General features: G+C 38.3%; 1 protein-coding gene across 1 annotated transcript in view; it reads left to right on the top strand.

Annotated features, from left to right (window-relative positions):
• The window catches only part of AGGF1 (angiogenic factor with G-patch and FHA domains 1), a 49,153-nt gene extending 29,350 nt beyond the window's left edge, over nucleotides 1-19,803 (top strand). The window contains exons 9-14 of the mRNA XM_032627989.1: nucleotides 7,814-7,915; nucleotides 9,374-9,539; nucleotides 10,654-10,736; nucleotides 13,771-13,898; nucleotides 16,017-16,116; nucleotides 17,366-19,803. Coding sequence (XP_032483880.1) covers nucleotides 7,814-7,915; nucleotides 9,374-9,539; nucleotides 10,654-10,736; nucleotides 13,771-13,898; nucleotides 16,017-16,116; nucleotides 17,366-17,566 — 780 coding nt within the window. The 3' untranslated portion in view covers nucleotides 17,567-19,803. The remainder of the gene's footprint in view (nucleotides 1-7,813; nucleotides 7,916-9,373; nucleotides 9,540-10,653; nucleotides 10,737-13,770; nucleotides 13,899-16,016; nucleotides 16,117-17,365) is intronic.
• The last annotated feature ends 296 nt before the right edge of the window (nucleotides 19,804-20,099 follow it).

The following is a 20,099-nucleotide window of genomic DNA, read 5'->3' as shown; positions in this document are numbered from 1 at the left end:
GACTGCCTATTTCCTCTTCATTTGTTAGGTCTGGTGGGTTTTTATCTTGCTCCTTCATCTGCTGTGTGTTGTTCTGTCTTCTCATTTTGCTTATCTTATTACTGTGTTCGGGGTCTCCTTTTTGCAGGCTGTAGGTTTGTAGTTCTCGTTGTTTTTGATGTCTGTCCCCAGTGGCTAAGGTTGGTTCAGTGGGTTGTGTAGGCTTCCTGGTGGAGGGGACTAGTGCCTGTGTTCTGGTGGATGAGGCTGGATCTTGTCTTTCTGGTGGGCAGGTCCATGTCTGGTGGTGTGTTTTGGGGTGTCTGTGGACTTACGATTTTAGGCAGCCTCTCTGCTAATGGGTGGGGTTGTGTTCCTGTCTTGCTAGTTGTTTGGTATAGGATGTCCAGCACTGTAGCTTGCTGATCATTGAGTGAAGCTGGGTGCTGGTGTTGAGATTGAGATCTCTGGGAGATTTTTACCATTTGATATTATGTGGAGCTGGGATGTTTCTTGTTGACCAGTGTCCTGAAGTTGGCTCTCCCACCTCAGCGGCACAGTACTGACTCCTGGCTGCAGCACCAAGAGCCTTTCATCCACATGGCTCAGAATAAAAGGGAGAAAAAGTAGAAAGAAAGAATTAGTAGAAGAAGGAAAGAAAGAAACAAAGAAAGAGAGAGAGAAAGAAAGAAAAACAAAGAAAGAAAGAACGATAGGTGAGAGGGAGGGAGGGAGGAAAAACAGAAAGAAGTTAAAGTAAAGTAAGATAAAATATAATAAAGTTATTAAAATAAAAAATAATTTTTAAGCAAAAAAAAAAATTTAAAAACAGAAAGCGGACGGATAGAACCTTAGGACAAATGGTGGAAGCAAAGCTATACAGACAAAATCTCACACAGAAGCATACACATACACACTCACAAAAAGAGGAAAAGGGGAAAAAAATCATAAATCTTGCTCTCACAGTCCACCTCCTTAATTTGGGATGATTCTTTGTCTATTCATGTATTCCACAGATGCAGGGTGCATCCAGTTGATTGTGGAGTTTTAATCCGCTGCTTCTGAGGCTGCTGGGAGAGATTTCTGTTTTTCTTCTTTTTCTCACAGCTCCTAGGGGCTCAGCTTTGGATTTGGCCCCGCCTCTGTGTGTAGGTTGCTGGAGGGCGTCTGTTCTTTGCTCAGACAGGACGGGGTTAGAGGAGCCGCTGATTAGCGGGCTCTGGCTCACTCAGGCCAGGGGAGGGAGGGGAACAGAGTGCGGGGCGAGCCTGCGGCGGCAGAGGCCGGCAGGACGTTCCACCAACCTGAGGCGCTCCACGCGTTCTTCCTGGGGGAGTTGTCCCTGGATCCCGGGAACCTGGCAGTGGCGGGCTGCGCAGGCTCCCCAGAAGGGGGGTGTGGATAGTGACCTGTGCTCGCACACAGGCTTCTTAGTGGCGGCAGTAGCAGCCTTAGTGTCTCATGCCTGTCTCTGTGGTCTGCGCTTGTAGCCACGGCTGGCGCCCGTTTCTGGAGCTCCTTTAAGCAGTGCTCTTAATTCCCTCTCCTCGCGCACCAGGAAACAGAGGGAAGAAAAAGTTTCTTGCCTCTTCGGCAGGTCCAGACTTTCCCCGGACTCCCTCCTGGCTAGCCGTGGCGCACTAATCTCCTGCAGGCTGTGTTCACGCCACCAACCCCAGCCCTCTCCTGGCGCTCCAACCGAAGCCCGAGCCTCAGTTCCCAGCCCCACCCGCCCCGGCGGGTGTGCAGACAAGCCTCTTGGGCTGGTGAGTGCCAGTCAGCCCTGATCCTCTGTGTAGGAATCTCCCCACTTTGCCCTCCGCACCCCTGTTGCTGCGCTCTCCTCCGCGGCTCCGAAGCTCCCCCCTCCGCCACCCACAGTCCCCGCCCGCGTAGGGGCTTCCTAGTGTGTGGAAACCTTTCCTCCTTCACAGCTCCCTCCCACTGGTGCAGGTTCCGTCCCTATCCTTTTGTCTCTGTTTATTCTTTTTTCTTTTGCCCTACCCAGGTACGTGGGGTGTTTCTTGCCTTTTGGGAGGTCTGAGGTCTTCTCCCAGTGTTCAGTAGGTGTTCTGTAGGAGGTGTTCCACGTGTAGATGTATTTCTGGTGTATCTGTGGGGAGGAAGGTGATCTCCGTGTCTTACTCTTCCGCCATCTTCCCCCAATCTGTCGTACGGTTTTTATCATTCAGTTTAATACAGTGTATCACACTGATTGATTTGCCTAAACTGAGGAATCCTTGCATTCCTGGGATAAACCCCACTTGATTATGGTGTATGATCCTTTTAATGTGCTGTTGGATTCTGTTTGCTAGTATTTTGTTGAGGAATCTTTGCACCTATGTTCTTCAGTGATATTGGCCTGTAGTTTTCTTTTTCTGTGACATCTTTGTTTGGTTTTGATATCAGGGTGATGGTGGCCTTGTAGTATGAGTTTGGGAGTGTTCCTCCCTCTGCTATATTTTGGAAGAGTTTGAGACGGATAGGTGTTAGCTCTTCTCTAAATGTTTGATAGAATTCGCCTGAGAAGCCGTCTAGTCCTGTGCTTTTGTTTGTTAACCACAGTTTCAATATCAGTGCTTGTGATTGGTCTGTTTATATTTTATGTTTCTTCCCGGTTCAGTCTCGGGAGGTTGTGCTTTTCTAAGAATTTGTCCATTTCTTCCTGGTTGTCCACTTAATTGGCATATAGTTGTTTGTAGTAATCTTTCATGATCCTTTGTATTTCTGCAGTGTCAGTTGTTACTTCTCCTTTTTCATTTCTAATTCTGTTGATTTGAGTCTTCTCCCTTTTTTTCTTGATGAGTGTGGCTAATGGTTTATCAATTTTGCTTATCTTCTGAAAGAACCAACTTTTAGTTTTTTTGATCTCTGCTGTCATTTCCTTCATTTCTTTTTCATTTATTTCTGATCTGATCTTTATGATTTCTTTTGTTCTGCTAACTTTGGGGATATTTTGTTCTTCTTTCTTTAATTGCTTTAGGTGTAAGGTTAGGTTGTTTATTTGAGATGTTTCTTGTTTCTTGAGGTAGGGTTGTATTGCTATAAACTTCCCTCTTAGAACTGTTTTTGCTGCATCCTATAGGTTTTGAATCATCGTGTTTTCATTGTCATTTGTTTCTAGGTATTTTTCTATTTCCTCTTTGATCTCTTCAGTGATCTCTTGGTTATTTAGTAGTGTATTGTTTCGCCTCCATATGTTTGTATTTTTTACAGTATTTTTCCTGTAATTGGTATCTAGTCTCATAGTGTTGTGGTCGGAACAGATACTTGATACGATTTCAATTTTCTTAAATTTACCAAGGGTTCATTTGTGACCCAAGATGTGCTATCCTGGAGAATGTTCCATGAGCCCTTGAGAAGAAAGTGTATTCTGTTGTTTTTGGATGGAATGTCCTATAAATATCAGTTAAGTCCATCTTGTCTAATGTGTCATTTAAAGTTTGTGTTTCATTATTTATTTTCATTTTGGATTATCTGTCCATTGGTGAAGGTGGGGTGTTAAAATCCCTTATTACTGTGTTACTCTCAATTTCCCTTTTATGGCTGTTAGCATTTGCTTTATGTATTGAGGTGCTCCTGTGTTGGGGCATAAATATTTACAGTTGTTATATCTTCTTGGATTGATACTTTGATCATTATGTAGTATCCTTTTTTGTCTCTTGTAATAGTATTTACTTTAGAGTCTATTTTGTCTGATATGAGAATTGCTACTCCACCTTTCTTTTGATTTCCATTTGCATGGAATATCTTCTTCCATCCCTTTGCTTTCAGTCTGTATGTGTCCCTAGGTCTGAAGTGGGTCTCTTGTAGACTGCATATGTCCGGGTCTTGTTTTTGTATCCATTCAGCCAGTCTGTGTCTTTTGTTTGAAGCATGTAATCCATTTACATTTAAGGTAATTATCGATATGTATGTTCCTACTACCATTTTCTTAATTGTTTTGAGTTTGTTTTTGTAGGTGTTTTCCTTCTCTTGTGTTTCCTTCCTAGAGAAGTTCCTTTAGCATTTGTTGTAAAGCTGGTTTGGTGGTGATGAATGCCGTTAACTTTTGCTTGTCTGTAAACATTTCAATTTCTGCATCAAATCTGAATGAGGTCCTTGCTGGGTAATCTTGTTTGTAGATTTTTTCTTTTCAGCACTTTAAATATGTTCCTGCCACTCCCTTCTGGCTTGCAGAGTTTCTGCTGAAAGATCACCTGTTAACCTTATGGTGATTCTCTTTTATGTTATTTGTTGCTCCTCCCTTGCTGCTTTTAATACTTTTTCTTCGTATTTATTTTTTGATAGTTTGATTAATATGTGTCTCTATGTGTTTCTCTTTGGGTTTATCCTGTATAGGGCTCTCTGTGCTTTCTGGACTTGATTTACTATTTCCTTTCCCATGTTAGGGAAGTTTTCAACTATAATCTCTAACTATTTTTTCAGACCCTTTCTTTTTCTCTTCTTCTTCTGGGACCCCTGTAATTTGGATGTTGGTGTGTTTAATGTTGTACCAGATGTCTCTGAGACTGTCCTCAGTTCTTTTTATTCTTTTTCCTGCTCCCTGGCAGTTTTTTCCACCATTTTATCTTCCAGCTCACTTATCTGTTATTTTGTTGATTCCTTCTGGTGTATTTTTAATTTCAGTAATTGTGTTCATCATTGTTTGTTTGCTCTTTAGTTTTTCTAGATCCTTGTTAAATGTTTCTTGTCTTTTCTCCATTCTGTTTTTGAGATTTTGGATCATCTTTATTGTCATTACTCTGAATTCTTTTTCAGGTAGGTTAGCTATTTCATCTTCATTTATTTGGTCTTGTAGATTTTTACCTGCTTCTTCATCTGTAACATATTTTTTTGTTGTTTCTTTCTTTTTTTTTGATGGGTGGTGCTGTATTCCTGTCTTACTGGTTGTTTGCCCTGAGATGTCCAGTACTGGAGTTTGCAGGCAGTTGGATAAAGCTGGGTCTTGGTGCTGAGATGAGGACCTCTGGGAGGCCTCACTCCAATTGATATTCCCTGGGGTCTGAGCTTCTCTGTTAGTGCAGCGGTTTGGACTCAGAGCTCCTACTGCAGGAGCTCGGACCTGATCTCCAGGCTAGGAATCAAGATCCTGCAAGCTTCGTGGCATGGTAAAAAAAAGAAAGAAAGAAAGAAGAAAAGGAGCAGTACAGTATCAAAGAATAAAAAACAAAATTGAATTAGAAAGATAAAAATTATATTAGGAAAAATGAAACTATAATTGAAACAACTGCAACAAGGTAAAATAACACCACAACAGAAAAAAGAAAAAAAGTGGGGGGAGGGCAGGGAACAAGCCAAAAAGAGAGAACAATAACAAAGTATAAAGAATAAAATAAAATTAGAAAAATAAGAGGTTTATCAGGAAAAATAAAAATATAAAAGAACAACAATGAATCAACAAGGTAAAACAGAACCCCAATCCAAAAGAAGAAAAAAGAAAAAAACGCACCTTGGCTATGGGGGCAGAGTGTAAGCTGGGGTGGAACAGGTAGGGGTGCGATTTAGGGTGGGGTGGGACCTAGGCAGGTGGGGGGTGACATTTGAGCATGGGGTGGGGCCTAGGTGGCCATGTTCAGGCATTGGGCGGGGTCTCTGCTTAGGACCTGCGTGGAAGGGGAGAGGTAGCATGTCGAAAGAAGGGCCTCTCGAGTGTGGAGTTCTGGAGTTTGGAGGTAGGGCCCTGAGTGAGGGTGTGTGGGTGGGGTTTAGGCCAAGTGTTGGAGGGTGTCTCTGAGTGCAGAGCTGGGGCCCCGGGTGGCAGGGGTGGTGACGGGGCTTGGTTTCTGCGAGGCAGGAGGGAGGCTCTGAGGGCAGAGGATTAAGCCTGGGAGCCCAACAAGCTCCCCAGTGCCTAAGTGGACAGGGAAAACACTGGCCCCGTTCTCTTCCATTCTTTTGTGCCCCTCCCCCACTGTCTCCCCCAGGGTCTCCCCCGCCTCTGGACCCCTAACCATGGGTGGGTCCCACTGGGTGTAGGAACTCCTCCCCTCCCTAGCCGCCCCTCAGGGGTGCTGTCCCTTAGGTCCAGCCTTTACTTTTGCTCCCCCTTCCCTCTCTCCCACTTCCTCAGGACCCGTGTGGCTGGAGGGGGCCTCGGTGGGTAGAGGATCAGGCCTGGGATCTGAACAGGTTCCTGGGGGCCCAAGTGGGCGGGGGAAACCTGGCCACGCTCCCTTTTGATCCTCTGCCCTCCCAGTGGTTCCCCAATTTCCCCCTTTGGGCATGGGATTCCTTCCCCTCCCCCACCCGCCCCTTAGGGGTGCCAGTTCCGTCCCACCTCCACTTCTCCTCCCCCCTTCACTCCCCCCACATCCCACATCCTACCCAGTTGCTGGGGGTTCCTCCCATCCCCTTAGGTGTCCGTGTCCCCCACCAGTGCCTGCTAGGTGCCCTAGTTGTGTGGAGACGCGAATTCCCTGTCCTCCTAGTACGCTATCTTGACCCCACCCCTGTAACTAGCTTTTTTACTTCTTTAGCATGTCTTCACGATTCATCCATGTTGTAGCATATATCAGCACTTCATTTCTTTTTATTGCTAAATAATACTTCATTGTTCAGATACAGTGTTTTTTATCTGTTCATCAGCTGATGGACATTTGAATTGTTTCCACTTTTTGGTTATTAAGAATAATGCTGCTGTGAACATTTCACGTACAGGTTTTTGTTTGGAGGTATGTTTTCATTTCTCTTGATGCCTACCTCAGAGTAGAATTGTTGAATCGTATGGTAACTCCCTGTTTAACAGTTTGAGGAACTGTCAGACCCCCCCACAAAGCAGCTGCACCATTTTACATTCCCACCAGCAATGTATTGTTTATGAAATTTAAAGTTAAATATTTCTGCAGCTCTATATCCAGTTAAATAGGCATGTATTGAGTACATGCCCAGTATATGTGAGGTACTGTATTATGTACTAAGTGGTAAGAAAATTGTAAACTAAATGTAAGCAATAGGGACTTCTTGGTGGTCCAGTGGTAGAGAATTCACCTTCCAATGCAGGGGATGTGGATTCGATCCCTGGTCGGTGAACTGAGATCCCACATGCTGTGGGGCAACTAAGCCCGAGCACCTCAACGAGAGAGCCTGCGTGCTGCAAACTACGGAGCCCACAGTGCTCTGGAGCCCATGCACCACAACTAGAGAGAAAACCCACACGCCACAACTAGAGAGAAGCCCAAGCCCACACACCACAACGAAAGATCTGCGTGCCTCAAGGAAGATCCTGCATGCTGCAGCTAAGACCTGACACAGCCAAATAAATAAACAAATAAATAAATAAATAAGTAAATTAAATTAGTTAAATAAAAATAAATGTAAGCGATAATTGTAAGCAGTACAGTGACATTCACATATACGGAAACTTTGTATAATTTAATTGTTATATAAACAAAGTGCTGTGGAACAGAAGGGAGTGATGAGTTCTGAGTATTGAAAATTTGGAAAAAACTGAGAAGTCGGCCTTGAATGTTTCAAATCACCTTTTGTATTAAGAATTTTTAATAACATGAACAAATATATTAGGTGAAAAAATTATTTCAAATTATATATATAGTATAATCTCAACTATATTATAAAAGTAGAAAAGGTAGGACACATACTAAATTATTAATGGTAATTATAGGTGGAATTATAGGTGAGTTTTTCTTCTGTAGCCTTCTCATTTCTACCAGAAGCATTATTATACTTTTGTATTCTGAAAAAAATGTATTAAAAATAATAAAAGCTAAATTATTAAGAGACTAAAGTTCATTGCATCTTATCATAGAGAAATTATCTATGGTTTAAAAAAAGGTGTAATACTTTATAATTACCTGGTTTCTTTTTTTTTAAGTTTCATGCAGAAATTTATTTTGATCACGACTTACAAAGTTATGTCCTTGTGGATCAAGGCAGTCAAAATGGTACAATTGTAAATGGAAAACAGATTCTTCAAGTGAGTATATACTTATTAATTAAATACTTGCACATTATTTTAAAAAAACTGAAATGAAACTCTTTATCCCTCAGGGCCATAGTTATTATACATATCATTTAGTTCAGATTGGTATTCACCCAAATGTGTTAACATGGAAGGAAATTCTTAGAAAGGGCTAAAAAACGTATACAGTAAGTGGATACTTAACTGTTGAGTTTTGACTTCTAATTATGTACCTGTGCCTTATTTTTAGAAATAAATGCATTTTAAAGCTATTCAGAGTAAATGTTCTTATAGCAACTTTAGGGGCCATCCTTTGTGTGTGTGTGTGTGTGTGTGTGTGTGTGTTTAAACTATTAAAGGAAATGTTGTTAAACTGTAAACTCCTTGAAGGCAGGGGCTATGTCTATTTAGTTAACTCTTCTATCCCAACATGTAACAAAGTGCTTTAGCACATAATAAGATAATATATGGAAGGGAGGGAGGGAGGTCTTAGTCTATAAGAATCAAAAATGAGATAAAACCGGGCTTCCCTGGTGGCGCGGTGGTTGGGAGTCCGCCTGCCGATGCAGGGGACAGGGTTTGTGCCCCGCTCCGGGAGGATCCCGCATGCCGCGGAGCGGCTGGGCCCGTGAGCCATGGCCGCTGAGCCTGCGCGTCCGGAGCCTGTGCTCCACAATGGGAGAGGCCACAACAGTGAGAGGCCCGCGTACCGCCAAAAAAAAAAAAAAAAAAAAAATGAGATAAAACCGAATTATCAAGAGAGGACGGAAAAAGGGAAATATGATGCAACTATCTCCTTAACACTTCATCTTTTTGATTGTGATTTTTCATTTTGGTAATAGACTGTTTGAAGTTTGAGTTGGGTATTTCTGTGATAGGATTGGGCACGGAGATGGGGAGATCAGTGGATTTTGATAATATAAAAATTAGAGGGCTTCCCTGGTGGCGCAGTGGTTAAGAATCTGCCTGCCAATGCACGGCACATGGCTTCGAGCCCTGGTCCCGGAAGATCCCACATGCCGCGGAGCAACTAAACCTGCGAGCCACAACTACTGAGCCCATGTGCCACAACTAGTGAAGCCCATGTGCTTAGAGCCTGTGCTCTGCAATAAGAGAAGCCACTGCAATGAGAAGCCCGCACACCACAACGAAGAGTAGCCCCCGCTTGCTGCAACTAGAGAAAGCCCATGCCTGGCAACGAAGACCCAATGCAGCCAAAAATAAATAATAATAAATAAAATAAATATTTAAAAAAAATTAGAAGTTGCTCGGTTCAGCTGTCATCTTCTCAACTAGTAGAATATTATGCATCACCTTCAAGTTTTGTGGAAATGTGTGTGCATATGTCTATCTCATTGAGAACAATCTCAATTTTTTTTTATAATCAGACATTACTTACAGTAGACATAAAATAAATAAAATAACCATATGTAACTCTCTTGGGTTTGGCTTTGTAATTTTTTTCTCCTTTAGCCCAAAACTAAATGTGACCCTTACGTACTTGAGCATGGAGATGAAGTGAAAATTGGAGAGACCGTGTTGTCCTTTCACATTCACCCTGGCAGTGATACCTGTGATGGCTGTGAACCAGGGCAGGTTAGAGCTCACCTTCGTCTTGATAAGAAAGATGAACCTTTTGGTATGTGAAGCATACTGTTTATGGGCATGGTAGCTTTTTAATTCACTGCGTGTTCTAAAAAAGTATCAGTACCAGCTTCATATCTAATTGATATAATACTCTATTGAGATATATTTATATTTAAGTGAATATTATCAAATGAGACTAAGAATGACATGTATTTCAAATTTGAGACCTAGACTAGTAGATTATGATTGTAGTTGGTCTTTCTGTGTAGTAATTTGTACTGGTACAGCATTAGGTTACTTTATGACCAGGAATGATAATCATTAGCTCTGTTTTTGCTAATCCAGTCTATAGGCTTTTGAAGCAGCGCTGCAGTGGTAGCTAAATGTACTTCAAAGGAGTAATTGTGACATAAATAGAGATTGGTTTCCCTTTTAACATCTGTTTACTGATATAAAAAGTCATCCACAGTTAAACTCTGATGTAAAATAGTAACATAGAAAAGAATAGGCCAAGGTATTAAGATTTATTGGTTGATATATTTGCTTTCCTAGTTTGTTTGATATATTATCTGTGTATATACCATTACTTTCTATAATAAATAATATTGTAAAATGTTACTATCTTGTTTAAAACCCACTCATCTAAGGCTTTAAAAATTGAAAGATCCTTTTAACTAGTAAGTAATTTTTTTCACATCATTTGTTTCCTTTAAATACTAACTATACACGTTCATTATGTATTTTTTGTTTTCTCATACTACATTATGAAAATGAGTATGGCATGTTACGTAGTAACGTGAATCTTGGGTTCTGTTATTTTTCTTTTGCACAAGCTTATGTTCCTTTGGAAAACTCACAATATTTCTGCATTTGGATTTCTATTACAGTAACCATATTGAAAAATTAAGATGTTCAGTGTTTCTTTCAGTATCTAAAACATTCCTATAATCTTTGAGTTTTGGTTTACTTTCCAAGTAGATTTAATTACCAAAATGCTGAAAGGACAGCATCACAACCTAAGATCCTTTTATATTAATTTATTTGAACTTTTTATTAATCTGCAGATGGGATACTAGTACTATTAGTTTTTCATTATTAAATAAACAGTATTATATCAGATTTAGTGTTTTTTTTTTCTTTAAACCAAACTCAATTTTTCCTTTTAGTTGGTCCAACTCTAAGTAAGGAGGAAAAAGAGCTGGAAAGGAGAAAAGAATTAAAGAAAATACGAGTAAAATATGGTTTGCAGGTAAGGGAGTTAAATATTGTTACATGTGTTAAACTGCATCTGGTTTTGTATAAAACTGCCTGTAGATAAGCATAGTCCATTTTTATATATAAAAAGAGAGCTATTTAGAATGATTCTGAGATTTATGTAGTTCCTGTTAGTTTTTTTACTGTTTACCTCAACAACTGTTGAGGTTGGAGTAGGAAAGTGATGATAATACCCTATATTGGAATAGCCATTTCTGGTTTTTAAAAAACTTGCATTAAAATGATACCCTCGAAAAACACAGTTGGAGGACTAATACTGCCTGATTTCAAGACTTATTGTAAACTACAGCAATAAAGACAGTATAGTACTGGCAAAAAGATAAATATGTTGATGGAACAGAATAATGAGTCCAGAAATAGACCCATATAGATAGATAGATACATAGATAAATGTGTGTGCGTGTGTATGATTTTCAACAAAGGCATGAAGGCAATTTGGTGGAAAGAGAATGGTCTTTTTTCAACAATCAGTGCTGGAACAATTATATAGCCACATACAACAACAACAACCTTGATCCCCACCTCATAACATATAAAAATGAACTCAAAATGGACTATACATATAAATTTAAACTTCTAGAAGCAACCCTTAAAAAAAAAGTCAAAGATTTTTTAAGGTATCTAACACTAAAAGCACTATCCATAAAAGCACAAATTGTACTTCCTCCAAAACTTCTGTTCTTCCAAAGACACGATTAAGAGAATGAAAAGATAAGCCACAGACTGGGAAAAATATTCGCAAATCATATATCTGATAAAAGTCATGTATCTTATACCTAGAGTATATAAAGAACTCTGAAAACTCAATAAAGGAAAACAACTTAGATGTTCAGTATTATTAGTCATTGGGGAATTACAATTTAAAACCAATTAAAAAGACTGACCATACTAAGTGTTGGTGGGCATGTGGAGGAACAGGAACTCTCATACACTGCTGGTGAAAATATAAATGGTGTGATTGCTTTGGAGAAGAGTTTAGTACTTTGTCAAAAAGTTAAATGTACACCTACTGTATTATTCACCATTCTACTTCAGAGTATTTCATTTCTATCCAAGAGAAATGAAAGCATATGTTCATACAAAAACAAGTGAGCAAATGGTCACAGCAGCTTTTTTTCTAAAAGCCAAAAACTGGAAAAAGCTCATCTGTCCATCATTAATGGATAAACAAACTATGTTAAATCTATATGGTCAAACACTTTAGCAATAAAAAAGCATAAGCTATTGATACAGATTACAACATGGATGAATCTCAAAATGATTGTGCTGAGTGAAAGAGCCAGCCAAAAAGAGTACAGTTGACCGTTGAAAAACCCGGGGATTAAGTGTGCTGACTCTCACCTTGGTTGAAAAATCTGCATATAGCTGGTACTCAGCCCTCTATGTCCACAGTTCCTGTATACCTGGGGCTCTGCATCCACAGATTCAACCAATTGCAGATCGTGTAGTACTGTAGTATTTAGCACTGAAAAAAAATCTATGTATAAGTGGATCCACGAAGTTCAAACCCATGTTGTTCAAAGATCAACTCAACATGCTATATCCTTCGATTCTATAAAATTCTAGGAAAGCAAACCTAATGTATCATGGCAGAAAGATCAGTGGTTGCCTGGCTACAGGAGAAGATGCACAGGGAGAGGGGCTGGAGGGATAGATTACAAAGAAGGGCGAGGATACTTTTGTGGGAGATGAATATGTTTATTATCTTAATTGTGATGGTTTCATAAGTGTATATGAACCTCAAAAGTAACTGTACACTTTATGTGTAATTTATCGTATGTTAATTATACCTCAGTAAGGCAGTTTAAAAAAAATTACCATTTAATCCTATAAGTAGACCAGAAAACTAATTAATATTGCCATTTTACATTAGAGAGACTAGAGCTGGTCACCTACCTACTAAGCGACAGAGCTAGATATAGGATCTAGGTCTTAAGTGTATTTGTCCAGTGTTTTTTACACTTTATGAACAAGTCAGATAACAAATAACATATTTTTATGCAGAATTGTATTTTTTGTTACTGTTGTACTAAGGGAGAGAAATCATAATAGAAAAAAATGTTAAGAGGTTAATTTGGTAGGAAAATAGAAGATATATAAGGAGAGAATAAAATGTTTTTTCAAAAATTTTAGCTTAATTTCTACATCATTTTCTGGGGGGAATACCCATTAGGGTTGGTGGTCTGTATTTTTCTGTTTTGAAAGCAAAATTGAGTAAAAACTTCTGTGGTACTTTACTTGCATTGCTCTAGCAGTCTGTAGCATCTTTTTGGATGAATGTTGTACTTTTTATGTAAAGATTAGCAAATAGTAGCAAAGGGGAAGAGGAGCCTTTGAAACCCCAAGCTGAATTGCCTGTCTCTTCTGTGCCACTGCCATATCTTGTGTATACCTTAATTGTCGAACCAGTCATACTGTAACATGCTGAAGACTGTGTGTGTCTGCACTTTAGGATTATAAATTTCTTTGCATTCTGTCACCTAGCATAGGGCATAACTTACTCTTTACTTAGAAAATATTTGTGGAGTGACTGATTAATCATATAATGAAGCTGTATTGAAGCAAAAAGCTATTATTATTGCCAGGGTAAAAGAGCATTTATTTCCTTTTATCTATTTTTTAAAGACTTTCTACATTTTTCCCTTCTAAGGAACGGTATCAAAATATTTTAGGTCCTTTGGAACTTTCAGTTCCTTAGAGAAAAGGAGAAGTAGATTTTTTTCCCCAGCCCCAGGGGTTCTCCATATTTTTTTGAATACTGGTAGTTCATATGAGAATGTGAGTACACAGCATTGATTCAAAATATACTGTATTTTCACTATATTAAAGGGGATAGAATAAAAATATTCAATAATGTAATTGTCTTAATTAGTATATCTTAATTTATATCATGGCTTATTTAATGGAGACCACATTGAACCATATTTGCTAAGCAAGGCAAATATACAGACATTATATTTTTATTTATCAGTTTTGTTTTCCTCAATGAATATTTCATGTTTATGAAGAATACAGACTACGAAGATGAAAAGGCTTTAAAGAATCCAAAATATAAAGATAGAGCTGGAAAACGTAGGGAGCAGATTGGAAGTGAAGGAACTTTCCAAAGAGATGATGCTCCTGCATCTGTTCATTCGTAAGTATTAAATTTTAATTGCTTGAAACAGTCTTTGTACCATAATCAGATTCATAGGGCGATGTGATTTATAGGGCTATATAATCTGATAGGTAGCCTTTTAAAGGAATAATACAGATCAAGATGGAAACTCTACATCTGTTTACATTTTCCTCTAATATTGGTATTGCGTTATTCCCTAGAAAATTACTGATCATATATGTAAGTATACATACAGATTTATCACATACAAACTTAAACACACGTATATATGCATAGCTAACATTGTAGCCACACAAATGAGTGACCATACTTTTATATATTAGATATTTAGGAGGCTGGGCTAGTAAGAAATTGGTATGGCCTGATACTTTTAATAGTTATTTCAGAACTCAACTGCTTCTGTTCTTGACCCTGAAATACTATTTTTCTTACTGTTTTTTTTTTTTTGCGGGGGGAGGGGGCTGCGTCACGTCTTAGCTGTGGCACGTGGGATCTTAGTTGTGACACGTGGGATCTTTCTTGTGGGGCGTGGGCTTCTTTCTAGTTGTGGCGCCTGGGCTTAATTGCCCCGTAGCATGTGGGATCTTAGTTCCCCGACCAGGGATGGAACCCGCATCCCCTGCATTGGAAGGCGGATTCTTAACCACTGGACCACCAGGGGAGTCCCTTACTTTTTTTTTTTTTTTTTTGCGGTACGCGGGCCTCTCATTGTTGTGGCCTCTCCCGTTGCGGAGCACAGGCTCCGGACACGCAGGCTCAGCGGCCATGGCTCATGGGCCCAGCCGCTCCGCAGCATGTGGGATCTTCCTGGACCGGGGCACAAACCCATGTCTCCTGCGTCGGCAGGCGGACTCTCAACCACTGCGCCACCAGGGAAGCACCCTTACTTATTTTTGATTCAGTTCGTTTCTCTTGGTAAACTAGCATTGATAAACATGAAAAATGTAATTTTGAAGACTACAAAATGATTATATTTCTGCATTTAATCATATATTAGCTACATTTTGTTTCTCAGAATATAAATTCTAAGTTTAGTTAACATTTAAATCTTTCATGTAGAACTAACAATTAGTTACTAAATTTTGACTTATTATCATTTTATTGATTCTAAGATATACTACTTGGATAGAATTTTACAGTTACATGTGACAGCAGTTTTTTCTTAATGGTACATAGACTAACAGTGCATCTTAGAATTTATGGAGTCACATTTTATGAGGTATAGCATTTTATATTAGACATGCTAAGCAACATGACAAATATATTTTAAGGTTTAATATTTTTGAAATAATTGCTGGAGAATATGAAGATTGCATTACAGTTAAATTAGAAGACAGAAATGAAAAATGAAATCCATTGGTCTGACATTGCTTAGGTTATTGTTATTGAAGAGCTAATTTACATATTTTGTAGAACTGAAAAGACAATGTAATAGAACAGAAAATTAAAATACCCTTAAATTAGCAGACCATAAAATCATAAAACAAAATGCAAATAGTTAATGAGAGGTTTAGTTTCATTTTAACTTTTTTCGTTGATGTTAAATTCACAAATGTAAGTATCAATATCAGTGATACATCATAAGATTAACACATTGCAGAATACATGTCCTGGTCAAGAAATAGAAAATTATCAGTAACTGCAGAAACCTACCCTCCTAGTGTCCCCTCTTAATCACTATTCCTCTCTCCTCCCCAAAGGTAAACTATTCTACTGACTTCACCAGCATCAGATTAATTTCACTTATTTTTTAACTTTAAATAAATGGAATAATTTAGTACTTATTTTGTGTCTATATTCTTTTTGTTCAGCATTACTTTGTTATGTTCGGTACGTTTTATTTTCATTGCCATATAATATTCTCTTGTATGAATATGCCACAGTTTATCCACTTTACCACTGATGGACATCTGGATTGTTTCTGATTTGTGGTTATTGTTAGATTTGACTGCAAAACATTCCCTTTTCTGTTAAGTAGTATATGTAGGAGTAGAATTTGTATATCTTCAACTTTATTAGGTAATGCCCAATAGTTTCTAAAGTAGTCGTACCAGTTATTTTTAATTCATGAATTTATTATAAATGTGACTTAAATGGTCTTTTAGAAGTCAACTCTCATCTTACTTTTCTCTAAAGTGAAATTACTGATAGCAATAAAGGTCGGAAGATGTTGGAAAAGATGGGTTGGAAAAAAGGAGAGGGCCTAGGGAAGGACGGTGGAGGAATGAAAACTCCGGTAAGACTTGAGATTTCTTTCATTCTTTATTCTTGTAATGGGTATATTTACTGTACTTACTATATGCCAGGTGTTGCCTTAAGTGCTAGGAGTATTGTAGCAAGCAAAAAGAGACATAATTACTACCTTTGTGGCAATCACAGTTACCAAATATATGTGTTTATGATGTGTTTTGTTTTGTTTTTAAAGTTCTTAGGAAGGCTCTTAGAGTTTTTTCCTTCATCAGACTAGGATAGTGAATGTTATTTCCTGAGCCAGAAGTTCTTCTGTGCCTTTTAGTTATTTTTAATGACTTCTTTACTGTGCCTTGTCCTAACATGCAAGAGCAATCACAGTGTTACTTTACGAACAGGCAGACTCTGTACTAGCTGGAGAATCTGTTGTAGGTTCAAGATTCAGAGCATGTAACAAGCAATAGAGAGAATCATGTCTAGAAAACAATACAGTGGTTTAATTCTATAGTCCCATGGTTCATCAGAGGTTCAGATTCTCTTTCACAAAAACCTTACAAAGTAGTAATATGATCAAAGAACTTCCTTGATAATTAGTTGGTACCTGAAGAAATAATGGGTGCATCAGTGTGAGTTTAATGTAAATTTTCTCATTTCATTGAGGTACAGTGGGATGAACATGGGTTTAGTAGTCAGGTTAGAATATGTGTTCTATTACTAGCTGTGCGACTTAGGGCAAGTTTGGATTTCAGTTTTCATATGTAAAAATGGGGATAATGAGAACTCTTTCAGGGATGTCTGAACATAAAGCCCCTAGGATGGTGCCTGAAATATATTAGGCACTCAGTAACTGGTGGCTTGTAATGGTTCTCAAAATAATGCGAAGTCCTCCCCTCCTTTTATGAAAATAAACAAGTTCTCTTTTTATGACTCTTAATGTTTAACTTACCTGTTCACTTACTTAGGTGAGGCTTGGACTGTAGGTTTAAATACATCCATTGCTTTTACTTCTCGTTAGAGTAGATGACAGATTGATTCTGCAGCATCTCAGTGAAATTTGGTGATTGCTATTTAAGGAGCATTCTGTTTTCTATAGAGTCAACTGTACTTATTGACAGGCAAGACAATATAGAATCATGTATAATCATGTATTTATTCCTGTATGTATTTGACAGTTTTTTCTTATGCATCTATCTTTTCTAATTCAAAGAATTATAGTTAAAGTACCAAATTGGATACAGCAGATTTCAGTGTGTTTAGATACTACAGTAAGTTCTCTTCTTAACTTTTGGTAACAGATCCAGCTTCAACTTCGGCGAACACATGCAGGCTTGGGAACAGGCAAGCCATCTTCAATTGAAGATGTTCACCTTCTCCAAAACAAGAGCAAAAAGAACTGGGAGAAAGCACGAGAGAGGTTTGCTGAAAACTTCCCCGAAACTAAATCTCAGAAAGATGCACCAGGGACTGTGCCTTGGGTCAAAGGGACTGTAGAGTGAAGGTCAGTCATAGAACACAAAAGCTTTTTTATAGAATTTGGAAACTCTTGTTTAATTGCAGAAATTTTCTCTCCAAAAGAGTCAGTGGCATGAGGGAACCGTGTCACAATTTACCCCCTCTTGATTCAGAAAAGTGTAATAAAGTGCGGTTTGCAGTTTTGGTTTTTTTTTTTCTTCGGTATGCGGGCCTCTCACTGTTGTGGCCTCTCCCGTTGCGGAGCACAGGCTCTGGATGTGCAGGCTCAGCGGCCATGGCTCACGGGCCCAGCCGCTCCGCCGCATGTGGGACCCTCCCAGACCGGGGCACGAACCCGCATCCCCTGCATCGGCAGGCGGACTCTCAACCACTGCGCCACCAGGGAAGCCCTGGTTTGCAGTTTTTAAAAAACATTTTTAAAAACTAATAAATAGTGACTGAATCAAGTTATGCTATGAGTGGACTAAAGTTCACAGGGCACAGATGAGCTTATCAAGCTTTGTTACTTTATTTTGTCATTTGCAAGACCCATATAAGCAACTAGCCATATAAGCAAAATTCATGTAACCACTAACTTAAATGTACCTTTGTCCTTGTCTCCTTATATTCTCCATTATTGTATGATGCATAACAAAAGAAACATCGAAAGTTTATAAAAACAATTCTGACTATATACATCCTTGTTTATGCCCTTTAGGACCTAGGTAGAAAAAGTTGAGAAAACATGGGTAGTGGTGTATAAATGTTATTATATTTGAAATAACCTAAGTAATATTATTGGAGAACTAATGAACAGCTGACATGTTGTAGAAAATCAGTCTCATTGTTTTCTTCTGTGAAGAATCTGTTGATTTGTACTATATATTAAGCATTTACCTTTGGTTTGTTTCATAGCTGAAATATTTAGATATGAACAGTTAAGTACAGTATTGAAATATTCAGTGTGCTGGCATTTGTAGTTTTGATAAATCCCATTGCTGGCAATGGAGTTGTGCCAGAAAAATCTGATTTCTACTGCAGAATGGTTACCTAGCCAAGGCCTCAAACTCAAGATACTTATTGAAAACGTCTTCAAATGCAATAAAAAACATCAAAAAGAATGATTCATTGAACCAATAATTTAAACATACTGGTCTGCTTTGAACTCATGACCAGCCAGAATTTTCCTCTGTAAATTGGCAGCACAGTAATGAAAGGATACCCTCAGATTTTCGGAGACTGCAGTGCAGCTTTCTGAGTGCAGGTGTCACCGCTCTGCCCGTTAACACTGTTCTTTTCCTTTCTGTTCAACTTTTCTCTCAGCTTTTTGCTGGGAAATCAATGCTGGAACTGATCTTTTCTCATAATGAATATAAGCTATATAGCTCCTTCATCTACTATAAAGAAATGTCTTCAAGGTATAGAAATAGGAAAGGAAAATTCTGGAAAAAAGTATGCAGTAGGGAAGATAATTCAGAAAGAAAGCTACCTGTTGGAGTTTCTAGTCTTAATGTACAGGGTACTTAGGAAGAAAGGGGGGTGTGGAAAGAAAAATAAATATATTACTAAAGATGAGACATATGACCAAACAATTGTCAAGTTATTAAAGGCCTAAGATGGGAAAAACAGAGGTCCTATAATTCTAAATATCTAGATTAAGTATTTTTCTGTATCCTTTTTGGCCACCTACATACCCTAACACATACACATATATGTACATTAGACTTGGAGGCACTAGGAGTGTCCTGCATTATTTTCTCTAAAGTGAAAAATTACTCATCTAAATGTGGTTCTGGTGCCGGTGCCCTACATATAGGTAACAATATAGGACCCTCAGAGTAAACTTGCTTCTGGTAGATCTCAACTCATTGGGTTAGTATACAACTGTCTATGTAATATTTCCCATTTTTATTATTAGATTGTGGAAAACTTTTTCATTGCTTTCTTTTGTTAAGAAAATGGAAACTTGAAAATGGTGATAAAAATTGAAATATATGTGATATTTGCTTTATTAAAACCCTTTGCAAATCTAAAGTCTCAGGGCTATACTATATACTGGTTAAAGCACTGAATAATGTCTGGTTCTATTTCTACCTGTGAAATGAGAATATTTAACTCACATGTTTGTCTTGAATAGAAAATGGGAAAATGTATGTAAAAGCACTTTGTAAATTGTAAAAGTAGTACAAATGTGAGCTTCTGTTTGTTTAGAAGCATAAATATGGATTATGTACAATTTGAATTACACATAAAGTTGTTTTGCGTCTAATATTTAAAACTATAGTTTATTCATGCAGTATAAATTTATTAACTTAATAGCCTTTAAGTGTTTAAGTGGAGCTACAAGTTGAGGAATTTTGAGAAATCTAACATATTTTGCCAGAACAGGAGAAGGTGGCAAAATTGAGAACAGAAGAAACCATCACCATTATAGTAAAATAACAGAAATTGTTTTCTGGAATTAAATAGCCAGGAAGCACTTTTTCTCATAAAGGGGGGGATTTTTTTCTGTCTTTTTTTAAAAAGTTTTTACTTCTGATGTTTCACTTACTCTAGTTGTGAACTTACGAAAAGTTA

This window comes from Phocoena sinus, chromosome 3 (assembly GCF_008692025.1).
Source record: "Phocoena sinus isolate mPhoSin1 chromosome 3, mPhoSin1.pri, whole genome shotgun sequence".
Classification (NCBI taxonomy): domain Eukaryota; kingdom Metazoa; phylum Chordata; class Mammalia; order Artiodactyla; family Phocoenidae; genus Phocoena; species Phocoena sinus.
The sequence above is the reverse complement of the archived record's forward strand: the minus strand, read 5'-3'. Positions and strand labels throughout refer to the sequence as shown.